Below are 24,819 nucleotides of genomic sequence, written 5' to 3' on the forward strand. Positions count from 1 at the left end.
CTTTGATCAGTTTTTTTTTTTTTAATTTTTTTTTAAAGATTTTATTTATTTATTCATGATAGTCACAGAGAGAGAGAGAGAGAGGCAGAGACAGGCAGAGGGAGAAACAGGCTCCATGCACCGGGAGCCCGACGTGGGATTCGATCCCGGGTCTCCAGGATCGCGCCCCGGGCCAAAGGCAGGCGCCAAACCGCTGCGCCACCCAGGGATCCCTTTTTTTTTTTTAATTTTTTTTTTTTAAGATTTTAAGCTTTGATCAGTTTTGATAGTAAAAGTATTGGTTCAAAAAGCAAAATGACCCTTCCCAGAAGACTGCTAGTTGGTCAGCTAGAATTGCATCATATGCCCATGCCTAAACCAACCCACTGGCAGAGGTGATGGGGTCACAGTGATGGGCTTTTTCACCATCAGGACCTGCTCTCCTAGAGTAGAGGGCTGGTCAAAGGCAGATGGTAGCTGAGCCACATCAGAGGGAAGGAAAGGGAAGGGGAAGACACCTGTCAGTAATGTCTACTGTAGTATTATTTGTTAATTTTAAGCCAGAATTGCTTGCCATAATTGATTCTTATATAGCTGGAAGTGTTATATAAATGAAAGTTTTAACAATTGAATATTATTTCATACATTCAGATCTTAAAGTATCCTTGCAAGATAGCTTTATGATTCTTACAAGGTTTACCTTTAAGTTTGGGTTTTTGTTTTTTTTTTTAATGTTTATTCATTCATGAGAGAGAGAGAGAGACCGGCAGAGGGAGAAGTAGGCTCCACACAGGGAGCCCGACGTGGGACCCAATCCAGGGACTCCAGGATCATGCCCTGAGCCGAAGGCAGGCGCTAAACCGCTGAGCCACCCAGGGATCCCAAGTTTTTTTAAGTAACTGCTTCCTTAAATGTTATAGCCTTTAAATTGAAACTTTAAAATTTTTTCTTTGTTCCTTTTTGCAGGTTATCCGGACTTTAGACCCTAAGCAGAATCAAGGAGCAGCACCAGAAATACAAGCTCTTAAAAATCAGCTCCAGGAACGGGACCGACTGTTCCATTCTTTAGAGGTAGTTTGCTATACTATACAATAAGATATTTGGTTTTTGGTTCTTTATTTTCAAGGACTCTTGCTATATACAACTGTGTCCATGAATTTAGATAATTTATTTTATTATTGAATTTTCATCTTTACATGTTTACATGTGCTTGTTTTTTTTAGAGAGAATATGAGAAAACAAAGACTCAAAGAGAAATGGAGGAGAAATATATTGTTAGTGCCTGGTACAATATGGTAAGAAAACAATACTTAAATTCTCTGCAAAGTTCAATGAATATGTAATATTTATCATACTATCTGTATTGTAGAAGTAGTTCTACCAAATGAATCTGAAAGTAATTGCTATCCTAACACACACTAACCAAACCTAATGCTTATCATAGGATTGAAGAGTAGAAATGAGAACCATCATAATCAGGGTTAGGAAGTATTGAACACATCATTATCCCTAGAGGATAGATAAATGACAGTGTGATTTCTGGGCCTGAAAACCATTTTATTCTAGGAGAAGGGGACTTTAATAATACCAGAACATAGTTGCAGTGTTTATTGTGTGAGATTACTCCATTGCCTTTGCAGGAGTGGTACTTAAAATGAAGATGGTTTGGAAAATGTTCATAGTTTTAAACCCTGAACAACTGGAGGTTTTGAAATTGAATTTTCTAACACAAAAAAAAAGTGTTAAAAATATTGCAGGGGAAAATAAATGCTTTTTTTTTTTTTTTTTGAAAATAAATGCTTATTAACTTCCTGGGCTTCAGTAAGATTTTCTGGATATGAATAGCTGTGAATTTTGAAGAGCGCTGCTGTACTTTTAGTTTTGTCCTAGACCTGTCTTTTTTTCTTCATTGTTTTTCTTCCAGCAAGACCACTTTTGCCTTGGCAAAATGTTAGTTGCCTAAGACAGGAAATTGAACCAGACTTTTTCCATCATCCCCTTCCCCCCATCCCCAACCCTACAGTTATGTTGCCATTGTTTCCTTTTTACAGTTGTAACTGATACTGTGTCTTAAAGGGTGATGTCCCAGGTCTCCAATGATGGGATTTGATCTTTGTCAAAAATTCCTGTAATTTCATGATATGTCCACATTTATATTTGTCTTGGTTAAAACAACATATTTCATATTTTATCACAATTTAAAAAAACAAAGGAAATCAAATTGGGTTTAGAATACTATTATTGTTAACAAATATAGATTTTTTGAAAATTAAAAAATAGGGGATAACTATTTAAGGAAGTTCTCTAAGTACTAGTTCTGACTCCACCTATTCTCTTTCCTCTCTGTCCTCTTGAAGGGTTAGTGTTAGTGATCTTGGAACTCTGCCCCTCAATCCTTATTAGTCATTTCATAGTTTTGATTGATTTGTATGGCTTCACATATTACGCTTACAGAATTGAATTTATTTATTCTGTGACATAATAAAGAATAGCAGGTCTATAGAGAGTGAAGAAATAACTCCTAGTAGACTCACACAAGTTATGTTCTAGTAAAGTTAGCCAGTAACAGCTTCATACATACATTCGGAAAGTTCTGCATCCCAAACCATTGAATGGAAGGGAAACGACAAGCACCGGGATAAGGCACTAAGTACCTCAGAGTGGCCTGGTCATGGCTCCTGTAGTCTTAAAGGTATGTGAAGAATTGGAGTAAGTTGGTTAGAATGTGAAAGTGAAAAAAAGATAGTATATTTAATATAAAATATAATCGGCAATATATGTAGCCAAATTAATAAATTAAAGACTACCAGTAGCTATTTGTCAGTTTTCTTCAAATTCTTAAATGCTTTGATTTCAAATTGAGTAAAAAACATGTTCTTGGGGGGGAAGGGAAAAAAAAAAAACATGTTCTGGATTTTCCCATTGGGAAAATGGAGAAATGTTGTGAATTTGGGTGTATGCAATAGACCAAAATTCTGTTAAAGACAGAGAGCCCATGACCAATGTTTTCCCTAGATGCTAACTAACAAGTGCTAGGAAGATGAATGTTTGGTCTTCTGTCCTCTGTGCTGATCTGTCCAGTTCACTTTAGGAAAGCCCTGGGACTTTTCACATAGCTTGGCTTATGCACCTGCTCTCCTTTTGGATCTCAGCTGCTTATTTCTTCCTTTCTTCCTTGTTGCAGTGCCCACTTCCTCCTGTCAGTTACCTGTAGCTAATCACTAGTAAGAATAGTCACATGCAGTTCTTTTTTTTCTTTTTTTTTTTTAAGATTTATTTATTTATTTATGGTAGACAGAGAGAGAGAGAGAGAGAGAGAGAGAGAGAGAGAGAGAGGCAGAGACACAGGAGGAGGGAGAAGCAGGCTCCATGCCAGGAGCCTGACGTGGGACTCGATCCCAGGACTCCAGGATCGCACCCTGGGCCAAAGGCAGCTGCTAAACCGCTGAGCCACCCAGGGATCCCCTTCACACGCAGTTCTTAATATTTCCCTGGTCAGGGTTCCTTACTGCTTATTAAATAAGTATCTAGATCACTTTTTCCCTGATTTCCTCACAGAACAACAGGTTAAAAGGCGCACTCCCAGAGCTCTCCTCCCTCCTGTTAAGGCAATTGTCTATCCTGTCCTTTCTGAGCTAGTAGGCCATCCTACTCCAGGCTTCAAGAAAGACCCCTGGCTCTCGGTTGGGCCTTCTGTTGTGGACTGTCAGGAATTTTTCTTAATTTGCTTGAGAATACAAGTCTGCCTGGAGTGAAGAAAAACACCTTGGTGGTATGTATTATACCTAGTGTGGCTTTCCTCCTCAAGAAACGACATGTGCATTTGTGTTTTCCACTCAAAATAAGCCATATAATTTCCACAACCCCCTGTGAATCAGCTGCTACCAATTGATTGCACTTTTTGTCCTTCGAAAATCACTTTTTACATTTGATTTGAAAAGGAAATATGATGATTGAATATGGGTAACATATTCTAAAATTCTGTCTCTATTATCTGGTGTTTTGGTTATTGTAAATTCAGAAAATTAAGCCTTAATTTTTCCAAGAGAAGATTTGTACCTAATTTTGGAACTAATATGTCTCTATAAGATTTTAATCTATAATGAACAGAATTAACATTCCTAATTGTGCCTTATAATGCAATGTGACAAATTCTGCATGATGAAATTTTCTTTTGTGAGAGTATGTTCCACTTTTTTTCATTGATTACTTTTTTTTCCTATGTTATATAGGGAATGACCCTGCATGAAAAGGCGGCTGAAGATAGACTTGCTAGTACAGGTTCGGGGCAGTCATTTCTGGCTAGGCAAAGGCAAGCAACCAGCACAAGAAGATCTTATCCGGGCCATGTTCAACCAGCCACAGCAAGGTAGACAAGTCTTGCCATCAGAATTAAAAAACACCCTGCATTCAAAACATACTTCTGTTACATATGACAACATTTCAGGAAATTCAGCCAGCTTATTTTTTGTCTCTTTTATGTTGGTATTTAGTTGTTTCTCATTTGAGGACTTTCTCTCTCCTCTATCTATATTTTAGTTTCTTGGTTCTTTATTTTGTAGTCCTTTCAGTTCCTTTTAATGTGCCAAAAATTTTTAAATGCCCAATTAAAGTGTTGTATAATAGTGTAGTACTTTTCTTTGTATGAAAATGTCCTTTCCCCAATGGTGTAGGCTTTGTAATGAATTAGATTTTCTGCCAATAATTGATATACAATTTATATTCTTTATTGTGCCTCTGTGTTACCATGCTTTATAAGAATGTCTTTGTTTAAAGGGAATTAATCTTTTTATGATGTATTAATCTGTGTTTTCAATTGTTTTCCAAATGCACTTCAAATAACTTGCATATTTACTATATAAAATGATTGGCAAGTGCACTTTTTGCAAAGACATAAATACATTGGCAGAGGTGCTAATCAGATGTTACCTAAGGCACCTGATAGATTTATTTAGAGGGGAAAAAATGAGTTTTCCACATTGTTTTATAGGAAATTAAATTTGTCCGAAGATTTGGAAACTATTTTTAAAACATACATAAAATTTCATTATTTCTTGCTATCTTGTTTGCTGACAGAAGATAAATGCATTGGTTAGGTTATTTGGGGGGAAATTACAGAAGAAAAAAAATCAGGCAGTGCATTAATTTTTTTCTTGTTTTGGAATATCCTAGTAACTGAAGATCAAATTATAGCAATGTGGCTAACACTTACAGTTTCAATAGCCCTCCATATCTAAAAGATTTATTTTCCATATACTTACAAGTAATAGGTAGCCTTACCTTTTGGACAATTTCCTGTTGACTTGCATCTCATTTTACTTATTCTTTAATATAAATCCTTCTATTTCTCAGTAATTCCTAAACCTGACATCCTAATATGTCATTAAGATCAATAAGTGACTTCTTGTATGTGATGTTATGACAGTCTCTTAACATTTTTTCTTAATTCTATGTACTAGTCCAAGAATTTGCTACTGAATAGATTCTCTTGGGTAGTTGGTTGCCTTGAAGTTCTGAGATTTGTTGACAGGTTGTAAACCATGTTCATTTACGTTGATGAATGGCTGTCAAGTAATAATGATTATAAAGCACTTTGTATAAGGTGCTATGTAAATGTGAAATATCATCCATTTGAAAATGAAATGCCTCTGCCTGACTTTCCATATTGGCTTAAGAATTTGGTCCCAAATTATATTTAAGTTCCCCTCCAGCCTTTTTCTTGCATCATGGCCAATTTTTTTTTTAAAGCAAAAAATTATTGAAATTAGATTGGTTGGTTGGTTGGTTCTGGTTTTAGATAGGTCACCTAAAAGATTTTATTTCATGTACTTGCTATTTGGAAGTTCAGGTTTCATTTAGTCCTGTATATTACATACAAATGAATAACTCTAAATCAAGCTACATGTAATTAAGAATTTTCAGAAACCAAAAAAAAAAAAAAAGAATTTTCAGAAACCATATTCAGGTGTCTGACTTCAAATTCTTTACTGATTTTTTTAAGTAAATTGACCTAAAAGTTAGTAGTGTTTTCATTTGTCCTCGGAAACTGTACTTGAAGAAAAGTATTAGAGTGTACACAGAAATGATTCCATATTCGTGCTAATTTTTTACATTAAATACAGAAGTCTGAGTGCAGTGTGAATGCTTCTGCCTGATAAGACTGTAAAGCAGGAAGAATTAGTAATAGTGGAGCGAACCACATGAATAGAATGCATTGTGGGGTTTCAGGAGGCTAAGCAGACCTCATCAACATAATTTTAACAATAAAAGATTAAAAACCAGTTAAGAGGGTTCTGCCCATGTCCCCTTATTTCACAAATACCATAAGGATTTAACTGTTTTAAAACAGGACATTAACACTAACCTTGGTAACATTAATATTATTTGGAAATTATACTATGTGCAGAATAAGATAGATGAAAATAAAAGAGTCTATGAGCTATTCATTGAATGGATTGTATCCTATGAGATGAGAAGTTTTCATTTTAGTTCTATATTTACTGTCCCAGTCCTGGTCTCCTACCTACGTACCTACCTACCCACCCACCTACTCAGATATATATTTCTCTGAATGGGAGAGAGGAAAAGGTGCCAGGCTTTTAGAAGCAAGTTTCTTATTTTGCTTTGGCATCTTTGGCATGCTGTTATTTTGGTGTTTACATTCACAACTTTCATTTCCCTTTACCTGTATAGTTTAGTATGTTACTTTGATTAAATAGAAGAAATTCTATTTCCAAACATTCTGATATTTTTTTTAAAAAGCAGGAATAAAACTTAGCTGTAGCAGTGACAGCCCTGTTCCTCTTGCCCAGCTTTGGACAGGATTTATAAATCACTATTTCTCCAGTAATGGTTAATAATTTCTCAGGAGGTTTGTGAAAGTCTTAGCGTGCTTTATCTAGATGTGAGCTATACTGTGCTGTATTTTTACAAATTCCTCATATACAGTAGCTTCATACAGTGGAGCTAGCCCTGGCCTCAGCAGTGGAGTAAGTACAGTGTTACTGCATTAGGTTGGAATGATCCATCCCTGCAGTGTTGAATTCTTAAAAAAGCTTATTTTCTGTTGTCCTTCTAACCAGGGTAAAAGAATACAAAGTAAATAACTAAAGAATATTAAAGAATAACATTTATGTTCTGCAGTGTGTACTTAGAAAGTTTGTAATTGGAAAAAAATCCAACAAATATCATAGTTCACCACATAGGAAAAGAGAATAATACAACTGTACATATCTTAAAAGAGTTTCAAAAACTCAATAATTTTATCATTTGTCTAATTATTTGATAATAATTGACAAAAGTCGCTAAATAAAGGACCAATGTTCCAAAATTGATTAAGATTGAATTATTTCTGTTTGATAGCCCTAGCCTGGTAAAGTTGGCTTGATGAGGTATGAGATGATTAGATAATAATAGGATAATTTTGCTGAAGTTTTACTGTTTTTGTTTATATAGTAAAAGCTCACTGTACAAAATTAAGCTAGATGTTATTCAGTCATAAACCTTGGTCTTTATATCTCATTAGTCCCTGCACAGACATGAGAATCCACACTGTGCAAGTGGATCAGCAATAAGCGATTGTTCAGTGAAAGATGAGTTAGGCTGAAGAAAAGGTGATTTTATTAGCTACTTTATTCAGATCTCCTTTTCAGTAGCAGCTTTGTTTTTGTTAGCTAATGATAAGAAATATTTTTGAGTGTCCCTTGCTCCCAGACAAGCATTCATCTTTTCAAGATAACACCATGTTAAATTTCATTTTTTTAAATTTTTATTTATTTATTCATAGAGACAGAGAGAGACAGAGACAGGCAGAGGGAGAAGCAGGCTCCATGCAGGGAGCCTGACGTGGGACTCGATCCCAGGTCTCCAGGATCACGCCCTGGACCGGAGGCGGCACTAAACCGTTGAGCCACCCGGGCTGCCCAGATAACACCATGTTAAAAATATGAAAATCTCTATCCCAATATGAGAAGTATTTTGAAACAAAAATCTAAATTTTTAAAATTATCTTAACTTTCTACATTTAATTTCCAATTGTCTAAACCTTAGATTTTGGAATGTTACAATTATCCCCAGTGGAACATGTGAGATTATCTGAAAAAGCATCCACAACCCACAGCCAGTGTAAACCTAGCTAGTTTTACAGCCCCATGGATAAGAACAACCATGATCCTAAAATGAGAGAAAAATGCTAGGTTTCTTGCTTTTTGCTAACTGTAGAATAACATTAAGACAAAATGCTTTTTGTTGTCTATTCATTAAACTATGGAAGGAAACTTTGACTTCTTAACCTTGTATTATGAAGGGACTCTTATCAAGCTGATGTAGCATTATATTTCTTCAAAGGCAAGCCGGTATGATACCCTGCAGTAGATGAAGGAGTGTACTAAACAAAAGAAATGGGGTATCAGAGTCTTTGAAAATTATTTTAGTGTGCTTTTTATTTTCCCTTTTTATAAGTTAAGAGGGTTTCCATTCAATATGATAATCTCTTTTTCTATAATCCCAACTGTCAAAATAGCAGTTTATTTTGGTAGTTGTACAACCCAGTTTCATTACATTTAGAAAGCAGTTTCAGAGCTTATTCTTTGTAACTATAATGATTCTAATATTTTTTATCATGAAGTTTTTATATGAGGAAGGGTATTGTCAATGTATCTGTCATCCAATTTTTTACTTTCTGTAAAGCATATTTAAATAATAATTGGTGTATGTTCCTTTTATGAAAAATTTGAAAATGTTCTATTGTCCAATTTAAGCACAATAATTTTGTTCTAAAGGTTTGTAGTAAAACTGTTCATTTTTCAGAAACCCAAAAAGCAAAATAATTTGCCACTGACACAGCTAATTTCTGCTTTTCCCCACCCCCCAAAAACCACAGAAATATTACTTTAGCTTCCTCTTTACAAAGTGAAGGACAATACAAATGTGATGATATACATCTCTTTTAAATCATTGATTATGCTCTTGGGAAGAATGAATGTATTGATTATGTTGTTAAATAGCCTTTTATCAATCCAATCCAACTCACAATTATCTATGAATTTAAAAACTTATGAAGTTTATGTAATGTTATCTTGAACTATACTTGGATTCTTCACATTGCACTTAAATTGATAAAAGGACATTAGTTTATTTGAGAAACTAGAGACCTGAACCTAATTATGGCAAGTATATGAGTTTTGACAGTTGTAGGGTGTCTATACATGTTCCCTAACAATTATTTATCAACAATCATGTGATGTCTCTCTTCATTATTTTTCTATTTTCCAATATTTTCCAGTAATATTCTGTAAGATAGGTTTGTATGCCATATTTATAAGTAAACATAAAAATTTGAGAAAGTAACAGAAGGCTCTTAAGACAAATCCATTCCTAGAAATTAGAATGGACTATTGGGATAAGAAATGGCCTGATGATAAACAAGTATCTAGGTGGATAAACGTACTAATGCAATTAAAAATAACACTGTCTTAACAAATGTTCCTAAAGTGACAGTTTACATAAAATCTTCTGGCTTTCTTACATGATCATTAAATAAAAAGGAGTAGACAAAATTTATTTTCTAATTGTCCTTCCCTTTGGTGGGCATTAACTGGGGATACAATATTAACTATATGGTTATCGGGGGGGGAAGCATCTATTTTCATTTTAAAACTGTTCCCCATTACTAAATCTAAGATAATCACTTGAAGCCATTAAGGATACTATGGTTTGATCAGATGAGAAATCTGTGGTGGCTGAAAATTACTACCGATTTCTCTAGATCTGCTGCTTTGTCTAGTTTATAAACCTTAGGCTCAATGTTATGTTCCCCCCTAATTAGACATAGTAGCCCCCACAAAATTTTGCTTTAACTGAAGGCAAGAGTAGAGATTTTAAAATATATATTCAAGAGAATCTTTTATGTACCTGATACATTACCCCTAGGCTCTGAATTAGATCTTTAGCGTCTGAAGATGAAATCATCAGAAGTGTCCATGGCCTCAAACTTTCAGGCCCATAGGACTATCAAATATCCCAAATTATATCTACTCAGAGCTTAAAGGAAGAATTAACTATCATGACAAGAGTAATCTCAAAGTGAGAAAAGGGAAACTACCAAAGCATGTGTGGCTTTAATGTGTGTGGGAGACTTCTGAACAGGTGTTATCACTTAAGAGATCTCTAAGTTGACAAAGGAAAATAATTAGTTTAGCAGTTACATTGTCAAAATTAATAAAAGGGACTCATGTTTATTCTTGCTGTATTTGTCAACCTATGGGCAGTGGTTACTGTATATATATTCTATAGTATGTTTATATATGTCACTATTAGAGATGAGTGTCTTAATATTATTTACTGTTACATCTATTCATTTATGTATTATTTATACTTTACCACAAGACTCACAGCACTTTACTAATATTAGATCATTATTTTTCTTCTGCTTTTCTGTGGCATTTTCAACTTGTATCTTTTACACTAGGGTTTTTTTCCTTATGTTAGAGCACTCACTAAGAAAAGTGTAACAGATCACCCAGAGAAATGGGCTCTGTACTCTTCCTGAAATATCTAGAGTGGGATCTGAAAATATAAGTCTAGAGATCTATTTGAAGCTGCTTTGGGGCTACTAGGCATCAATTACATTTTATATTTCACATTAATAAGACTCTTTTCAAGTCAATACTCATGAAGCCAAGTTCTCTCAAATGCCAATACACTTGAAACTTTCTGTTTTCTGGAGTTGCATTAATAAAAAATAAATAGTCTTCTAGTTAATCAGATGTTCTTACCTTTGGTTTGCCTGTCTCCTAAAATACAGACATATGTTACCCTTCGCTTTCTTTCATAGTTCTTCATTATTGCCTAGCCCCAAAGACAGGAGAAAGCAAGCCAGGTTCCAGGAGCTCTAAAGTCAGAGAATCTAAGAAATGGTGGGGGTTAGCTGATGGGAAAAGGCAATCAGTACAGATGGCAGAATGCTCCAGAAATATTCTTCATTCTGCTATAACAGATGAGCTTAATGAACTTGGCTATTCTTAAGTTCAAATATGGCAGTTTTCAGCTTGTTCTATTAAGATATGTCTCTAAGAGTCAAGACTCTTCCATTTGTAACTTGAATATGTTAATATTTGAATCATAGTCCAAAAGTAATTGAAGTATTTGTTAGGTAACCATTGACACATGATTACCGCCAAAGAATAGGGAGGTTTGCGCATAAGAACTTTCTTTTAGAGTTTTGTTTTTGTGCTTTTACATGAGAGAAATGCTTTTGTAGTATGAAAAGTTTCTGTAGTATTTTCTTCTGCATTTCCTCCTGTTCTACTGATGCTCTTTGCTTAAGTTACCTAGAAGAAAGCGACACTGAAATAGAGAAGTCTAGACCCTGACCTTTGAGGGAAGAGCTGCTTTTGTCCCCCCAAAGTAAAAAATTAAAAATGAAATATACTCATACAGAAGCAAAATATAATGTTTTGAATATCTACTAATTAGTTGGTGGATGGATAAGTTACCTTCTAAGTGTCTTTATAATCCAGTGTCTTTTTGCTAATTTAGATAAGACTAGATTCTATACCTATATTGTCCGATTTATTAGCCACTAGCATATGATGATTTAAATTTAATAAAATTCAAACTGTGGTTCTTCAGTCACCTAACCACACGTCCAGTGCTAAGTGCCACACATGGACAGTGGTTACCATTTTGGACACATAAATACAGAACATTTCCATCATTGCAGAAAATGGTTTTTTTTACAATGCCCGAAGAGAAAATAGGAACAAAATAAAAGTACTCAATTAACTTATAAACTCTTAGATTCTACTGCCATAGTTGAAGAAAATGGTATTTCATATAAAAATTAATACAGCCCTTTTTAAAGTCATTGGAATAATCAGAACCCCATTCTTTGAAATTAGTTTTCAATATATTTTTAAACAGATGCTCAGCACTTTACTTTTCAAGTAACATAATTAAATCATTTTATAAATCATAACAGTATATTCAGGCTTTTTCCCCCTTTTTTGTAGTCTTTTCAAATGATGATACATAGTTCATCTGCAGGTAGAACAGAAACCAGTGAATTCTTTATTTACAAATAAAAACTGTTAAACATTTATCCTTCTCTTCTGTTTTTTTAATTATATATAGATCTAATGAAAGTGGAAAAGTTTTTTTTGTTTATCTCTCCCTTAAAGGTACATCAGGATCCAAATTATTTCTTGGGTTTTCTTTTTTTTGGGGCGGGGGGTTCTTCATAGTTTCTTGTTCTTAATAACTTGGATTATAAATCACATTCAGTTTCATGTATGAGGCAAGCATTTTATTCTGGTGACTTACTGAAACCTTTTAGTATTTACTTCTTAACATAATGAAAAGGATGTATATGGATGCATCTTTAAATTTTTAAATGAAAATAAAGAGACTAATCATAATTCTCTTGAGTCAGCTTGGTGCTTAGTTAAATACTAAAGCTATCGTTAGGAAGTCAGGATGCTTTCCTCTCCCTTTTTAAATGTTTTAAATCAGGCAACAGACTCAACCCAGTAGTGTCAAATTCCAAGCAAATTATGAAATTCTTATTGTTCAGTACAGCTGGGTAAAAGGTGTGATTTGAGGGTTTTGGTGTGTGTTTTTTTTTTCTTGTTGGCCTAATTTAATGTGTGTACCACAGAGACTCATGTTAGTTAAGGGAAATTTTCATTATGCTTGAAATAAATAGTACTTTAATATAAATACAGGAAATGACTGTACACAAATGCCAATCAATGATTTAAGGCCTTCAAAATTGTTTTAATAGTAGCCTTTTGTTTTTTAATAACCTTAGTAATTTAAAATTTAGATGCACTAAAATGTCATTGCCGTTACTAACTTTGCTGTGTACAGGTTATGTATAATTCAGAATGCTTTGCACTTAGAGGAATAATTTGTGGGTTTATCTTGTTTTGCAAGTTTTCATGTTTTGACAATTGCCCCACCATTTATACACCCAATTTTTGGTTGTGTAATAAATGGTAAAATTCAAACATACCTAATAATTTAATAATTTGCCTTATTTTGATTAATAAATTCTGTCAAAGATTTGAAGATAGAAAAAGGCTTTTTTTTTCCTTAACTATTTTTTACACTTTTCAGATGAGCTGGAAAACACCTTAGTACATTAGAGTTGGAGTTGTATTATTTACAGTCCCAGCTCTAAAGCCTTATACTCATGTCTTAAGTATTATTGATTGTTCTATGAATTGTTGTTAGTTTCCTATTTGGCATCAGAGTTATCCACCTTGCAGCTTAGCTTTTACAAAAAGGGTATTACTAGCTGTATTCTTATTTCTGGTTGACTATTGAATTTATAATTTAATGACTTCATTCTTTGTCAATGTAATCCAAAAATGAAATCCCCTTAGGACTCTAAATTTCTCACTTCACAAATGGAATCAATACAGAAATAGCAACATTGTACATAATAGCATCCAAGGATTTTTCCATGTGTTTACCAAGTTTACCAACCATTTACTGTATATCAGATTGGTGGGTTTTCTTAACTGGTTTTCCAAGGTGAATGACCTGTTAGCCTCAGTAAGAAATTTTCACTAAATCACAAAAACATAAGGTCCAATAACCACCAAAAGACAGATTTTTAATTTTTTTGAAATCTTATATTTCCTTTTGATATCACTTATTCATTTTAATGAATTCATTTTATGACTGCCAACTTGTTATGGTATTAATTATATGTGTATGTTTATATGTATGCATATAATATATGTATATGAAGAATAAAGTTAAGATTTGGTCAAACTATATTTTCCCATTCAAGTACAAAAATGTTTTCAAGGCTGCAAAAAGTGTACAGTTGTTAAACAAGTTGTAAATAAAGACTTGTATAAAAATTCAATGTAGTTTTTTTTTTACTGCTCTTAAGCTGTGTCAAACACATATTTAATAATTGTCTAATCATATTCATCCCCTTGCCTTTGGCACTTGCTATGGTGTCCTATCAATTTAAAGATCATGCCACTGATTTATTGTAAATCAGGTATATTCTTTGAGGTTTTTTCTCCAGTACGTATCATAGATTTTGTTTTGATTTAGGCTGGTACTTAATAGTTGTAAGCTGATTATCCAAAGTTCTTAACGGATAAAAGCTAAACATGGCTTCTCCCCTCTTACAGTTACCATGGGAACACAGTCAGTCTCAGTACAGACTGTACAGCAAGAACCAATGGGAGAGAAGTTGCATTCTTTAACAATATAAAGCATTATTGTTGGAACTTCCTATTTAGGTGATTAGGACTCCTTTTCCTCCCTTGCACACCCTTATAATTCACCCTTTTCCCCATCTCCACCCTAAACATTACTGAAATATGACATTTTCAGTTTTGAGTAAAATGGCAGTAGCACTGTGGAAATTGATTATATTTACATTAAAATAATCACCTAAGTAATTTCAAAATGAAGTTAGCACTGAGGTTAAATTAAAAAGAAAAAAAAATTATGTAGAGACACCTGGGTGGCTCAGTCAGTTAAGCAGCTGCCTTAGGCTCAGGTCAAGATCCCAGAGCCCCAGGATCAAGTTCCAGGATATCGGGCTCCCTGCTCAGAAGGGACCCTGCTTCTCCCTCTCCCTTTGCCACTCCCCCTGCTTGGGCACTCTGCAATAAATAAAAAAAAAAAAATTTTTAAAGATTTTATTTATTTATTCATGAGAGCCACAGAGAGGCAGAGACACAGGCAGAGGGAGAAGCAGGCTCCATGCAGGGAGCCCAATATGGGATCTGGTCCCGGATCCTGGGTCACGCCCTGAGCCAAAGGCAGATGCTCAACCACTGAGTCACCCAGGCATCCCTCGAATAAATAAAATCTTAAAAAAAAAAAAAAAAAATCCGAAGAGTGCTCATTTTACTGTCAGAAAGATATATATAAGTTTTCTTCACTAATTATCATGAGATACCACATTAATTTCGCATTTATTGAGTGCCTCTCCTGGGTATTTAATATTGAAGCAAAGGAGAAAGATAGGTTGGATCACAAAAAATGTTTTTGCTTTCAAAGATTTGGTCAAATGAAGCACAGCACTGAAAGGTCCCCGAAGAGAACTGTCACTCAGGTGAAAGCCTATCAGTTTGCCCTAAATACATGTATGTACTGTGGAGGTAATTGCTGCATCACAAACCACTCCAAACCTTAATGGTTTTAAACAATGTCACATCTCTCTTGTATCTGAAGACACTCAGCTACCCTCAGGAGGGACCCTTCAGTCACAGCTAGACGATGGCCGAGGCCAGACTCATCTGAAGGCTTTCTCTCATGCATCTACCGACTGCCAAAAACCTTTTGGTATTTTCTAATCCCTGTGCCAATCAGAGTCACAGTGGTACTGTGGTCAGGTGGTACAGGTCAGCAGGGAACTTGAGTGTGAGTAAGACCTGAAGTAGCTACCAGGAACTCCAGTAAGTTGAAGCCACACATATGCTCGTGCTTCTTTTATCTAATTTTATATAAAATGGGCTAAATGTTCCTACAATTTGATAGTTAATTTCTAGGACTATGTTTTAAGATGACTGTTGAGAGGGGATCCCTGGGTGGCGCAGTGTTTGGCTCCTGCCTTTGGCCCAGGGCGCAATCCTGGAGACTCGGGATCGAGTCCCACATTGGGCTCCCGGTGCATGGAGCCTGCTTCTCCCTCTGCCTGTGTCTGTGCCTCTCTCTCTCTCTCTCTCTCTCTCTCTCTCTCTCTCTATCATAAAAATTAAAAAAAAAAAGATAACTGTTGAGAATATAAAGGTCTATGTCTGTATTCCTAGCCAACATCCTCAGCACCACAGATGCCTACTAAAAGACATGTTTCCAGAGTTACCAACACCTGCATTTTCAGTTTTTCCCCTAAAATGAATCATTCCCATTAGTATACAAACATGCTATTTCTCACATACTCTATTAATGAATTACTTTTAACTATTTTTAAGTGTGCAATTTGATAATTTTTGACATATATATACTTGATTCCATCACAATAACCAAAATAAGCAGGGTACCTGGATGGCTCAGTTAATCATCTTCCCTTGGCTTGGGTCATGGTTCCAGGGTCATGGGATAAAGCCCCACGTGGGGCTCCCTGCTCAACGGAGAGCCTTCTCCCTCTGCCTCTTCCTGCTGCTTGTGCTCTCTCTCAAATAAAATCTATCACCTCAAAAAGTGTTTTCAGGCCCCTTGGTAATCCCTCCAGGTCTTCCTAGGTCCCCTGGACCCATTCCTGTCTCTAGACAACAATTTTTCTGCTTTTTGTCACTCTAGGTTATCTTGCATAGTCTATAATTCTACACAAATGGAATCCTACAAGGTATACTCATTTTTGTCTGGCTTTTACTCAGCATAACTTGAGATCTCCTTATATATTGTGTGTATCTGTAATTCATCCTTTTTTATTACTAAATCATATTCCATTGTATGAGTATTCCACAATTTGTTTATTCATTCACCTGCTGGTGGACATGTGAGTTGCTTCCAGTTTGGGACTATTTTGAATATTTGCTCAGAAGCCTTTGTGTGGGGCAGCCTGGGTGGCTCAGCGGTTTAGCACCGCCTTCAGTCCAGGGCCTGATCCTGGAGACCCAGGATCGAGTCCCACATCAGGCTCCCTGCATGGAGCCTGCTTCTCCCTCTGCCTGTGTCTGTGCCTTTCTCTCTGTCTGTCATGAATAAATAAATAAAATCTTTTTTTAAAAAAAGTCTTTGTGTGTTCATGTGCTTTCATTTCTTTTTTGTAAACACCTAGAGTGGAATGGCTGGGTCATATGGTAGGTATGGTACTTAATTTTTTAAAAATACATAACTGGGCATCCCTGGTGGCACAGCGGTTTAGCGCCGTCTGCAGCTCAGAGCGTGATCCTGGAGACCCTGGGATCGAGTCCCATGTCAGGCTCCCGGTGCATGGAGCCTGTTTCTCCATCTGCCTATGTCTCTGCCTCTCTCTCTCTCTCTCTCTCTGACTATCATAAAAAAAAAAAAAAAAAAGTTAAAAATATTCTTTATTCTAGATTTAAGTCCTTTATTTTTATTTATTTAATTAATTTTTTTTTTAGATTTAAGTCCTTTATGGGATAATTGATGTGTAAATATTTTTTCTCACCCCGTTGCTGGGTTTTCCATTCTCTTGGCAATATCTTTCAAAGTGCAGAATTTCTTATTTTCATGAAGTATAATTTTATCTTTTTTTTTCATTAATGCATTATGTCTTTTGGTGTGTAAGAAATCCTTGTCCAATCTAAAGTTTTGAAGATTTCCTCCTAGTTTTTTAGAAGTTTCATAGTTTTAGATACTACATGTTATGTTTATTTCCCATTTTGATTTAATTTTTGTATACGCTGCAAGTGCAATGTATGGATTTAAGTTCCCTGTCTTTGGAGGAAGTGCAGAGGCATATAGAATTGCTCAGGACCATTTGTTACAAAGACTATCCTTTCTCTATTGAATTGTATTTTGCACCTTTGTTGGAAATCAATTGTCTGTATATATATGTGAGTTTTATTTCTGGATTTCAACTCTTACATTCATCTCCATCTTGAATCCAGTAATACCCTGTTTTGATCACTGTAGATTTATAAGTGTTGAAGTCACACAGTATACGCTTTCCATCTTTTTTCATTTTTTAAAAGATTTTATTTATTTATTCATGAGAGACACAGAGATAAGCAGAGACATAGGAACTGGGAGAAGTAGGGTCCTGGAGAAGAGCCTGATGTGGGACTCCATCCTAGGACTCTAGAACCACACCGTGAGCTGAAGGCAGACGCTCAACCACTGAGCCACCCAGGTGTCCCTCCACCTTTTTTCTTTTACAAAGTTGTTTTGACTATTTAGGTCCTTTGCATTACCTGCCATATGAATTTTAGAATCAGCTCATTAATTTCTACAAAACTAAGCCTGGTGGCATTTTGACTGGCATTGCATTGAATCTATAGATCAGTTTGGGAGAATTGACATCTTTATATAAAGTTTTTGATCCACTTATTTAGGTCTTTCATTTCTCTCATCAATATTTTCTAGTTTTCAATGTACAGGTCTTTGGTACCTTTCATCAGATTTATCCTACATATTTCCTAATTTTTTATGCCATTACAAAGGATATTGCTTTAAAATATTGACTTTCAGTTGTTCCATGCTAACACACACATATAGTGGCACCAATTTCTGTCCTACTTAATTTTCTCTCTTTTTTTTCTTTTCTTTGGCTTTTATTTCATTGGTTTCTGTTCTGATCTTTATTTCCTTTCTTCAACTTACTTTAATTTTTCATTTGCTCTTTTGTCTAATTTCCCAAGGTAGAAGCTGAGGTTATTGGTTTGAAACTTTTCTCATTTCTCAATATAGCCCTTTAATGTTAAAAATTTCTTTCTCCGGGATCGAGTCCCACGTCAGGCTCCCTGCGTGGAGCCTGCTTCTCCCTCTGCTGTCTCTGCCTCTCTCTCTCTCTCTCTCTCTCTCTCTCTCTATCTCATGAATAAATAAAAATCTTTTTAAAAAATTTTCTTTCTCACTAATACTTTAGCTGCATCCTACAGATTTTTATATACATGATTTCACTTTTCATCCAGTTCAGAATATTTTCTGATTTTCATTTTGATTTCAGCTTTGACCCATGGGTTATTTAAAAATGCGTTAGTTTCCAAACATTTTGGGGTTTTCTGAGAATCTTTTTAAGATTTTATTTATTCATGAGAGACACAGAGAGAGAGAGGCTGAGACACAGGCAGAGGGAGAAGTAGGCTCTCCACAGGGAGCCCGATGCAGGACTCGATCCCAGGACACCGGACCGAGATCATGACCTGAGCTGAAGGCAGATGCTCAGCTCTGAGCTACCCTGGCATCCCTCCAAGAACCTTTCTGTTAGTGATTTCTAACTTAATTCCATCATGGTTAGAGAACATGGTTTGCATGACAAGAATCTTTTTTAATTTATTGGGACTTGTTTTATGACCTAGAGTGTCTGTCTTGTTGGGATGTCTGGGTGGCTTGGTGGTTGAGCGTCTGCCTTTGGCTCAGGTAGTGATCCTGGAGTCCTGGGATCAAGTCCATCAGGCTCCCTGCATGGAGCCTGCTTCTCCCTCTGCCTGTGTCTCTGTCTGTCTCTCTCTCGAAAAAAAGTAAATAAATTCTTTAAAAAAAAGTCAAATCTTAAAAAAAAAAAAATAGAATGTCTCTCTTGGTAAGTTTTCTGTGTGTGCTTGAAAAGAATGTATATTCTGCTGTTAGGTGGAGTGTTCTAGAAATGTTGATTAGATGAAGCTAGTTGAGAGTGTTAAGTCTTCTATAGCATTACTGATTTTTCTTCTTACTTTTGTATGAGTTTTTGAGATAAAAGTGTTGAAATCCCACTATAATTATGGATATGTCTATTTCTGTTTATAGTTCTATCAGTTTTTGCTTTATTTTGAAGCTGTTAGGAAAATAAATACTTTGGATTGTTGTCTTTTTGAATTAACCAACCCATTTGTTCATTATGAAATGACCCTCTTCATTTCTACTAATTTCCTGTAATCTCAGGTTTATTTTGTTATTATAGACATTCCAACTTTCTCTTAATTAGTTTTAATATCGTTTATCTTTTTAAAAATATGTTTGAGTAAACTCTATGCCCATCATGGGGCTTGAGCTCACAACCTCAAGATCAAGGAAAACATGCTTTACCAACTGAGCCAGCCAGGTGCTCCCAATGTTATATCTTTTTATTTTTTGTACTTTTTTCACTTTTCTACTTCTAACTCACTTGTGATTTCGTATTTAAAGTAGTTTCTGGGGATCCCTGGGTGGCGCAGCGGTTTGGCGCCTGCCTTTGGCCCGGGGCGCGATCCTGGAGACTCGGGATCGAATCCCACGTCGGGCTCCCGGTGCATGGAGCCTGCTTCTCCCTCTGCCTATGTCTCTGCTTCTCTCTCTCTCACTGTGTGCCTATCATAAAATAAATAAAATTTAAAAAAAATTAAAAAAAAAAATAATAAAGTAGTTTCTGGGCAGCCCTGGTGGCTCAGAGGTTTAGTGCTGCCTTCAGCCCAGGGCCTGATCCTTTAGACCCAGGATTGAGTCCCATATCAGGCTCCCTGCATGGAGCCTGCTTCTCCCTCTGCCTGTGTCTCTGCGTCTCTCTCTCTCTCTCTCTCTCTCTCTCTCTCTGTCTCTCATTAATAAATAAATAAAATATTTTTTAAAAAATAAAGTAGTTTCTTGTAGGGTGTCAGGGTGGGTCAGTCAGTTGGGTGTCTGACTTCAGCTCAGGTCATGATTTTAAAGTCTTGAGGTCAAGCCCCATTTTGGGCTCCCTGCTCAGTGGAGAGCCTTCAGCTCCCTCTCTCCTTCTCTCTCTACTGCTTCCCCTGTTTGTGCTCCCTCTCTCTGTCAAATAAATAAAATCTTTAAAAAGGTAGTTTCTTCTAGAAAGCATATAGTTAGGTCTTTGTTTAAAAAAAAAAAGATTTGTTTATTTATTTTAGAAAGCATGCAAATGGGGAGAAATCTCAAGCAGACTCATGCTGAGTGCAGAGCCTGAGGCAGGGCTCAGTCTCACAACCCTGAGATTATGACCTAAGCCAAAACCAAGAGTTGGACACTGAGCCAACTGAGCCACCCAGGCACTCCTGGGTCTTCTTTTTATATCTAGTCTGACAATCTCTGCCTTTTGTGTATTTAAGCCGTTTACATTTAATGTGACTATTTATATGATTAGGTTTAAATCTACCTTCTTGTATTTGTCTTCTATTCATTCTGTCTGTTCTTTGTTCCATTTCTTTTTCTGGCTTCTTCTGGAAAAATTGAGTATTTTTTATTCCATTTTATCTCCCTTGGTGACTTCTTGACAGATGTCTATCAACCTTTCTTGTACTGAAAGGCTACTGATAATGAATGCTTTCAGCTTTTGTATATCTGAAGAAATCTACCTTGCTGCCATTTTTTCATGAAATATTCAAGGGGTATTTTCTTTTGTTTAAAGAAGTTGTTTCACTTTTCTCTGCTTTGCATTTTTTCTTTTTTTTAAAGATTGTATTGATTTACTCATGAGAGACATAGAAAAAGGAGCAGAGACATAGGCAGAGGGAGAAGCAGGCTCCCCGCAGGGAGCCCAATACGGGACTCCATCCCAGGACCCTGGGATCACGACCTGAGTCAAAGGCAGATGCTCACCTGCTGAGCCACCCAGGCATTCCCCCTTGCATTTTTTTCTATATAGTAATCAATTGCTACCTAACAAAGTAACTCAAATTAATTAAAGTTGGTTGCATAAAACAACAGACATTTATTATCTGACAGTTTCTGTGGTTCAGGAATGCAGCAGGCACAGCTTAGTGGGTGCTTCTGGCCAAGGTCTCTCACCAGGCTGCATTCCAGGTAACTGCTGGGGCTGTAGTTATCTCAAAGCTGGACTGGGAGACAATCTGCTTTCTAGTTTATGCATATACTGTTAGCAAGCTTTAGGTCTTGCTTGCTATTGGCCAGAGATATGAAGTGTGGGGAAGGAGGTAAGTGTGTTTGAAGTTACAGTCTTGTAATCTGATGGAACATCCATCCCAGCCTTTTGTCATAATTACTCATAAGAAGCTAGTCACAAGACCCAGCCCACATTCAAGGGGAGGGGATTATACAAAGGCCTGAACACCAGGTTGGGTCATTAGGGGCTGTCTTTAGAGGCTACTGGTGGTAGCTTCCAGTAAAAATCTGCCATCATCAGTGTTTGTATATTTTTACTCCACTCCGACAGATTTTTTTAAAGATTTTATTTATTAAAGAGAGCATGAGTGGAGGTAGGGGCAAGGAGTGAGGGAGAAGCAGACCCCCCATTGAGCAGAGAGCCAGATGCCAAGCTCTATTCTAGCATGTGGGGCTCTATCTCACCACTTTCACTATTCCCACCCTCATCTAAGTCACTGCTTTCCTGGATTACTGCAGTAGCCTTGTCTCTGGCATTCCCTGCTTTTCCTTTGCCTTTCTATGCTACTCTGTATTTTTAATGGATGAAAGACCATCCATTCTCAACACAGAAGACAGTGACCTATAAAAGCATAAGTTATGTCACTCCACTACTCAAAATCCTTCAATAACTTCCCATCTCACTGGAGAGTAAAAGTCAAAATTGTATAAGCCCCTATGTTATCTGGTCTGCCTTAACTCTCTGACCTCATCACTTACTCTTGAATCAGTACCCTACTCTTGAATCACTCCACTATGTGCACAATGGCCTCTGAGATCATGAACACTTTACTCCATCTTTGGATTTTTGCTAGGAATGGTCTTCCATGCAGATACTGATGCACTCTTATCACCCTCAAATCTGTATTCAAATATCACTTACAAAACGAAGGCTTCCCTATCAACATCAGAAGTAACCCACTTATATCTACACTTTCTACCTCTCTTTCCTGCCTAGTCTCATTAACATTTGTCATTATCGATATTCTATTAATTATACATGTTTATTTTCTTTATCTCCCTCACTAGAGTGAAAGTTCCATAGAGCAGAGGGTTTTTTGTTGTTGTTGATTTCACTGCTGTTGAGAACGGTAAAACTGGTCCACAGTGGTCATAAAATGAATGCTTGTTAGATCATGTTTATTAATATAAGATAGTTATTAAATGAAATATAAAAGTGAAAAATTATAAATGCTAAATATCTAACAATGGATAAATGATTGAGTACTGCATACAGTATCTAAAAGGAATATCATGCAGTCATTAAAAACTATCTTTTTCTATGGAGGAAAGCAGGCTACACATTATATTCACCAATATATTGTGATAGTTGCTTGCCGAGCGTTCAAGATAGAAGCAAGCTGCCTTGATAAAACTGAAGTTGTCTTTCTTCTTACAAAATTTCACAAAGCCCTTATATAAAGATGAATTACAGCTTTCCTTAGTCACAGAAAATTGGTTTCTACTTTTTTTTTTCTTTTATGTAAACTCTACATCCAATGTGGGGCTTGAACTCATTCATGACTCCCAGACCAAGAGTCTCATGGTTTCCTGACTAAGCCAGGCAGGCACTCCCAGAAAATTGTGTTTAACGCAACATAGTTTTATGTAATTTTCTAGAAAGACATAGTTACAACAATACACATTGTATTCTTGCGGAGCATTTTGGTTGTTTTCAGTTTGTGGCTATTATAGACAATGTTATTGCTAACATTGTTCATGTGTTCTGATGAATGAGATACACATTTCTTTGAGGTATGTACCTAAGTAGAATTACTAGGTCATAAGAATATGTATCTTCAACTTCTCTATATAATGCCAAACTATTTTCCAAATTAGAGTAATTTGGAATTGTTGAGTTTTTTCATTCTTACCAGTCTAGTGGGTGGGTAGTGGTATATAAAAATGTTTTAAATTTGCACTTTCCTAATGAGATTGATCACCATATTATGTTTATTTGCCATTTTGGTTTCCTCTTTTGTGCAGAATCTCTTCAAATCAATGTTCTATTTAAGATTATTTGTATTTAAAAAAAAAGATTATTTGTATTTTTATTTATGGGAATCCAATACCTAAGAGGACTTAGATTTAGGTCCTCTGTGATTTCCTCTACTCTCTTAATGGTATATTTTGATGAAGAGGAAGTTCTTAATTTCAACATAATCAGATTTATTATTTTTCTTGTATTATTATAATGTTATATATTAAGAAATTTATCCTGACCCTAAAGCCTGAAGATTTCCTCCTGTTTGTCATCTAAGACCTTTATCTTTTGCATTTCACATTGAAGTCGATATAGTGTGAGGTGAGGATACACGGGTTTTTTTCTATATAGATGCTTAATTGTCCCAGCACCATGATTCAGAACAATCTCCTTTCCTTACTCCTTGCAATGAAGGATTGTTAAATCTCAAGTATCCATATATATATATATGTTTGTGAGTCCCCTGTGTTCATTACTTTATTCATCTATTTCTGTGCCAATATCACACTCTTAATTGCTTCAGCTGAAGTCTTAGACTTAATAGAAGTTAGCAAAGTAACTAGATATAGAAGTTAATTTTACTTCTGTATACCAGAAACAGAAAAGACAACTCTATTTTTTTGTTAAGATTTTATTTATTTATTCATGAGAGACACACACAGAGAGGCAGAGACACAGGCAGAGGGAGAAGCAGACTCCATGCAGGGAGCCTGATGGTGGACTCGATCCTGGGACTCCAGGGTTACATTCTGGGCCAAAGGCAGGCACCAAACCGCTGAGCCACCCAGAGATCCCCCAGAAAAGACAACTCTAAATCCAACAAAGTACAGAGAAAAAATAAAACTTACAAAGAAGCAATAGAACTTCATGAGAGATCTAAAAACCTAAATAAACCAAGACATATCGTGTTCAAGGACTGGAGATTTAATACAGTTGTCATTATCCCACAGTTGTTCTATTTATTTATTTGGGATTTATTACAATCCCAATCAATGTGTCAATGAGGTCGTGATTTGCTTGTTTGCTCTTTTTAATATTTAAAAAAATATTTATTTGGTGGAGCACCTGGGTGGCTCAGTCCGTTAAGCATGAGCCTTTGGCTCAGGTCATGATCCCAGGGTCCTGGTATCAAGCCCTGCATCGGGCTCTCTGATCAACAGGAAACCTCTTCTCCCTCTCCCTCTGCCTCTCTCCCCACTGGTGTCTCTCTCTCTCAAATGTTAAAAAAAATTTTTTTAAATAAATATTTATTTGAGAGAGAGCACATGAGAGCATCTGTCAGGGGAGGGGCCGAGGGAGAGACTCTCAAATGGGCTCCCCACTGATCCAATATGGGACTCCATCCCATGACCCATAAGATCACAACCTGAGCCAAAAGTAAGAGTCAGAGGCTTAACCGACTAAGCCACCCAGGTGCT

General features: G+C 36.1%; 1 protein-coding gene across 2 annotated transcripts in view; it reads left to right on the forward strand.

Annotated features, from left to right (window-relative positions):
• Positions 1-5,904, forward strand: part of HOOK3 (hook microtubule tethering protein 3) — a 107,605-nt gene extending 101,701 nt beyond the window's left edge. For both annotated transcript variants that reach the window (XM_041751668.1, XM_041751669.1), the window contains 3 exons: positions 946-1,050; positions 1,203-1,274; positions 4,212-5,904. In XM_041751668.1, coding sequence (XP_041607602.1) covers positions 946-1,050; positions 1,203-1,274; positions 4,212-4,352 — 318 coding nt within the window. In that variant the 3' untranslated portion in view covers positions 4,353-5,904. The remainder of the gene's footprint in view (positions 1-945; positions 1,051-1,202; positions 1,275-4,211) is intronic.
• The last annotated feature ends 18,915 nt before the right edge of the window (positions 5,905-24,819 follow it).

This window comes from Vulpes lagopus, chromosome 4 (assembly GCF_018345385.1).
Source record: "Vulpes lagopus strain Blue_001 chromosome 4, ASM1834538v1, whole genome shotgun sequence".
Classification (NCBI taxonomy): Eukaryota; Metazoa; Chordata; class Mammalia; order Carnivora; family Canidae; genus Vulpes; species Vulpes lagopus.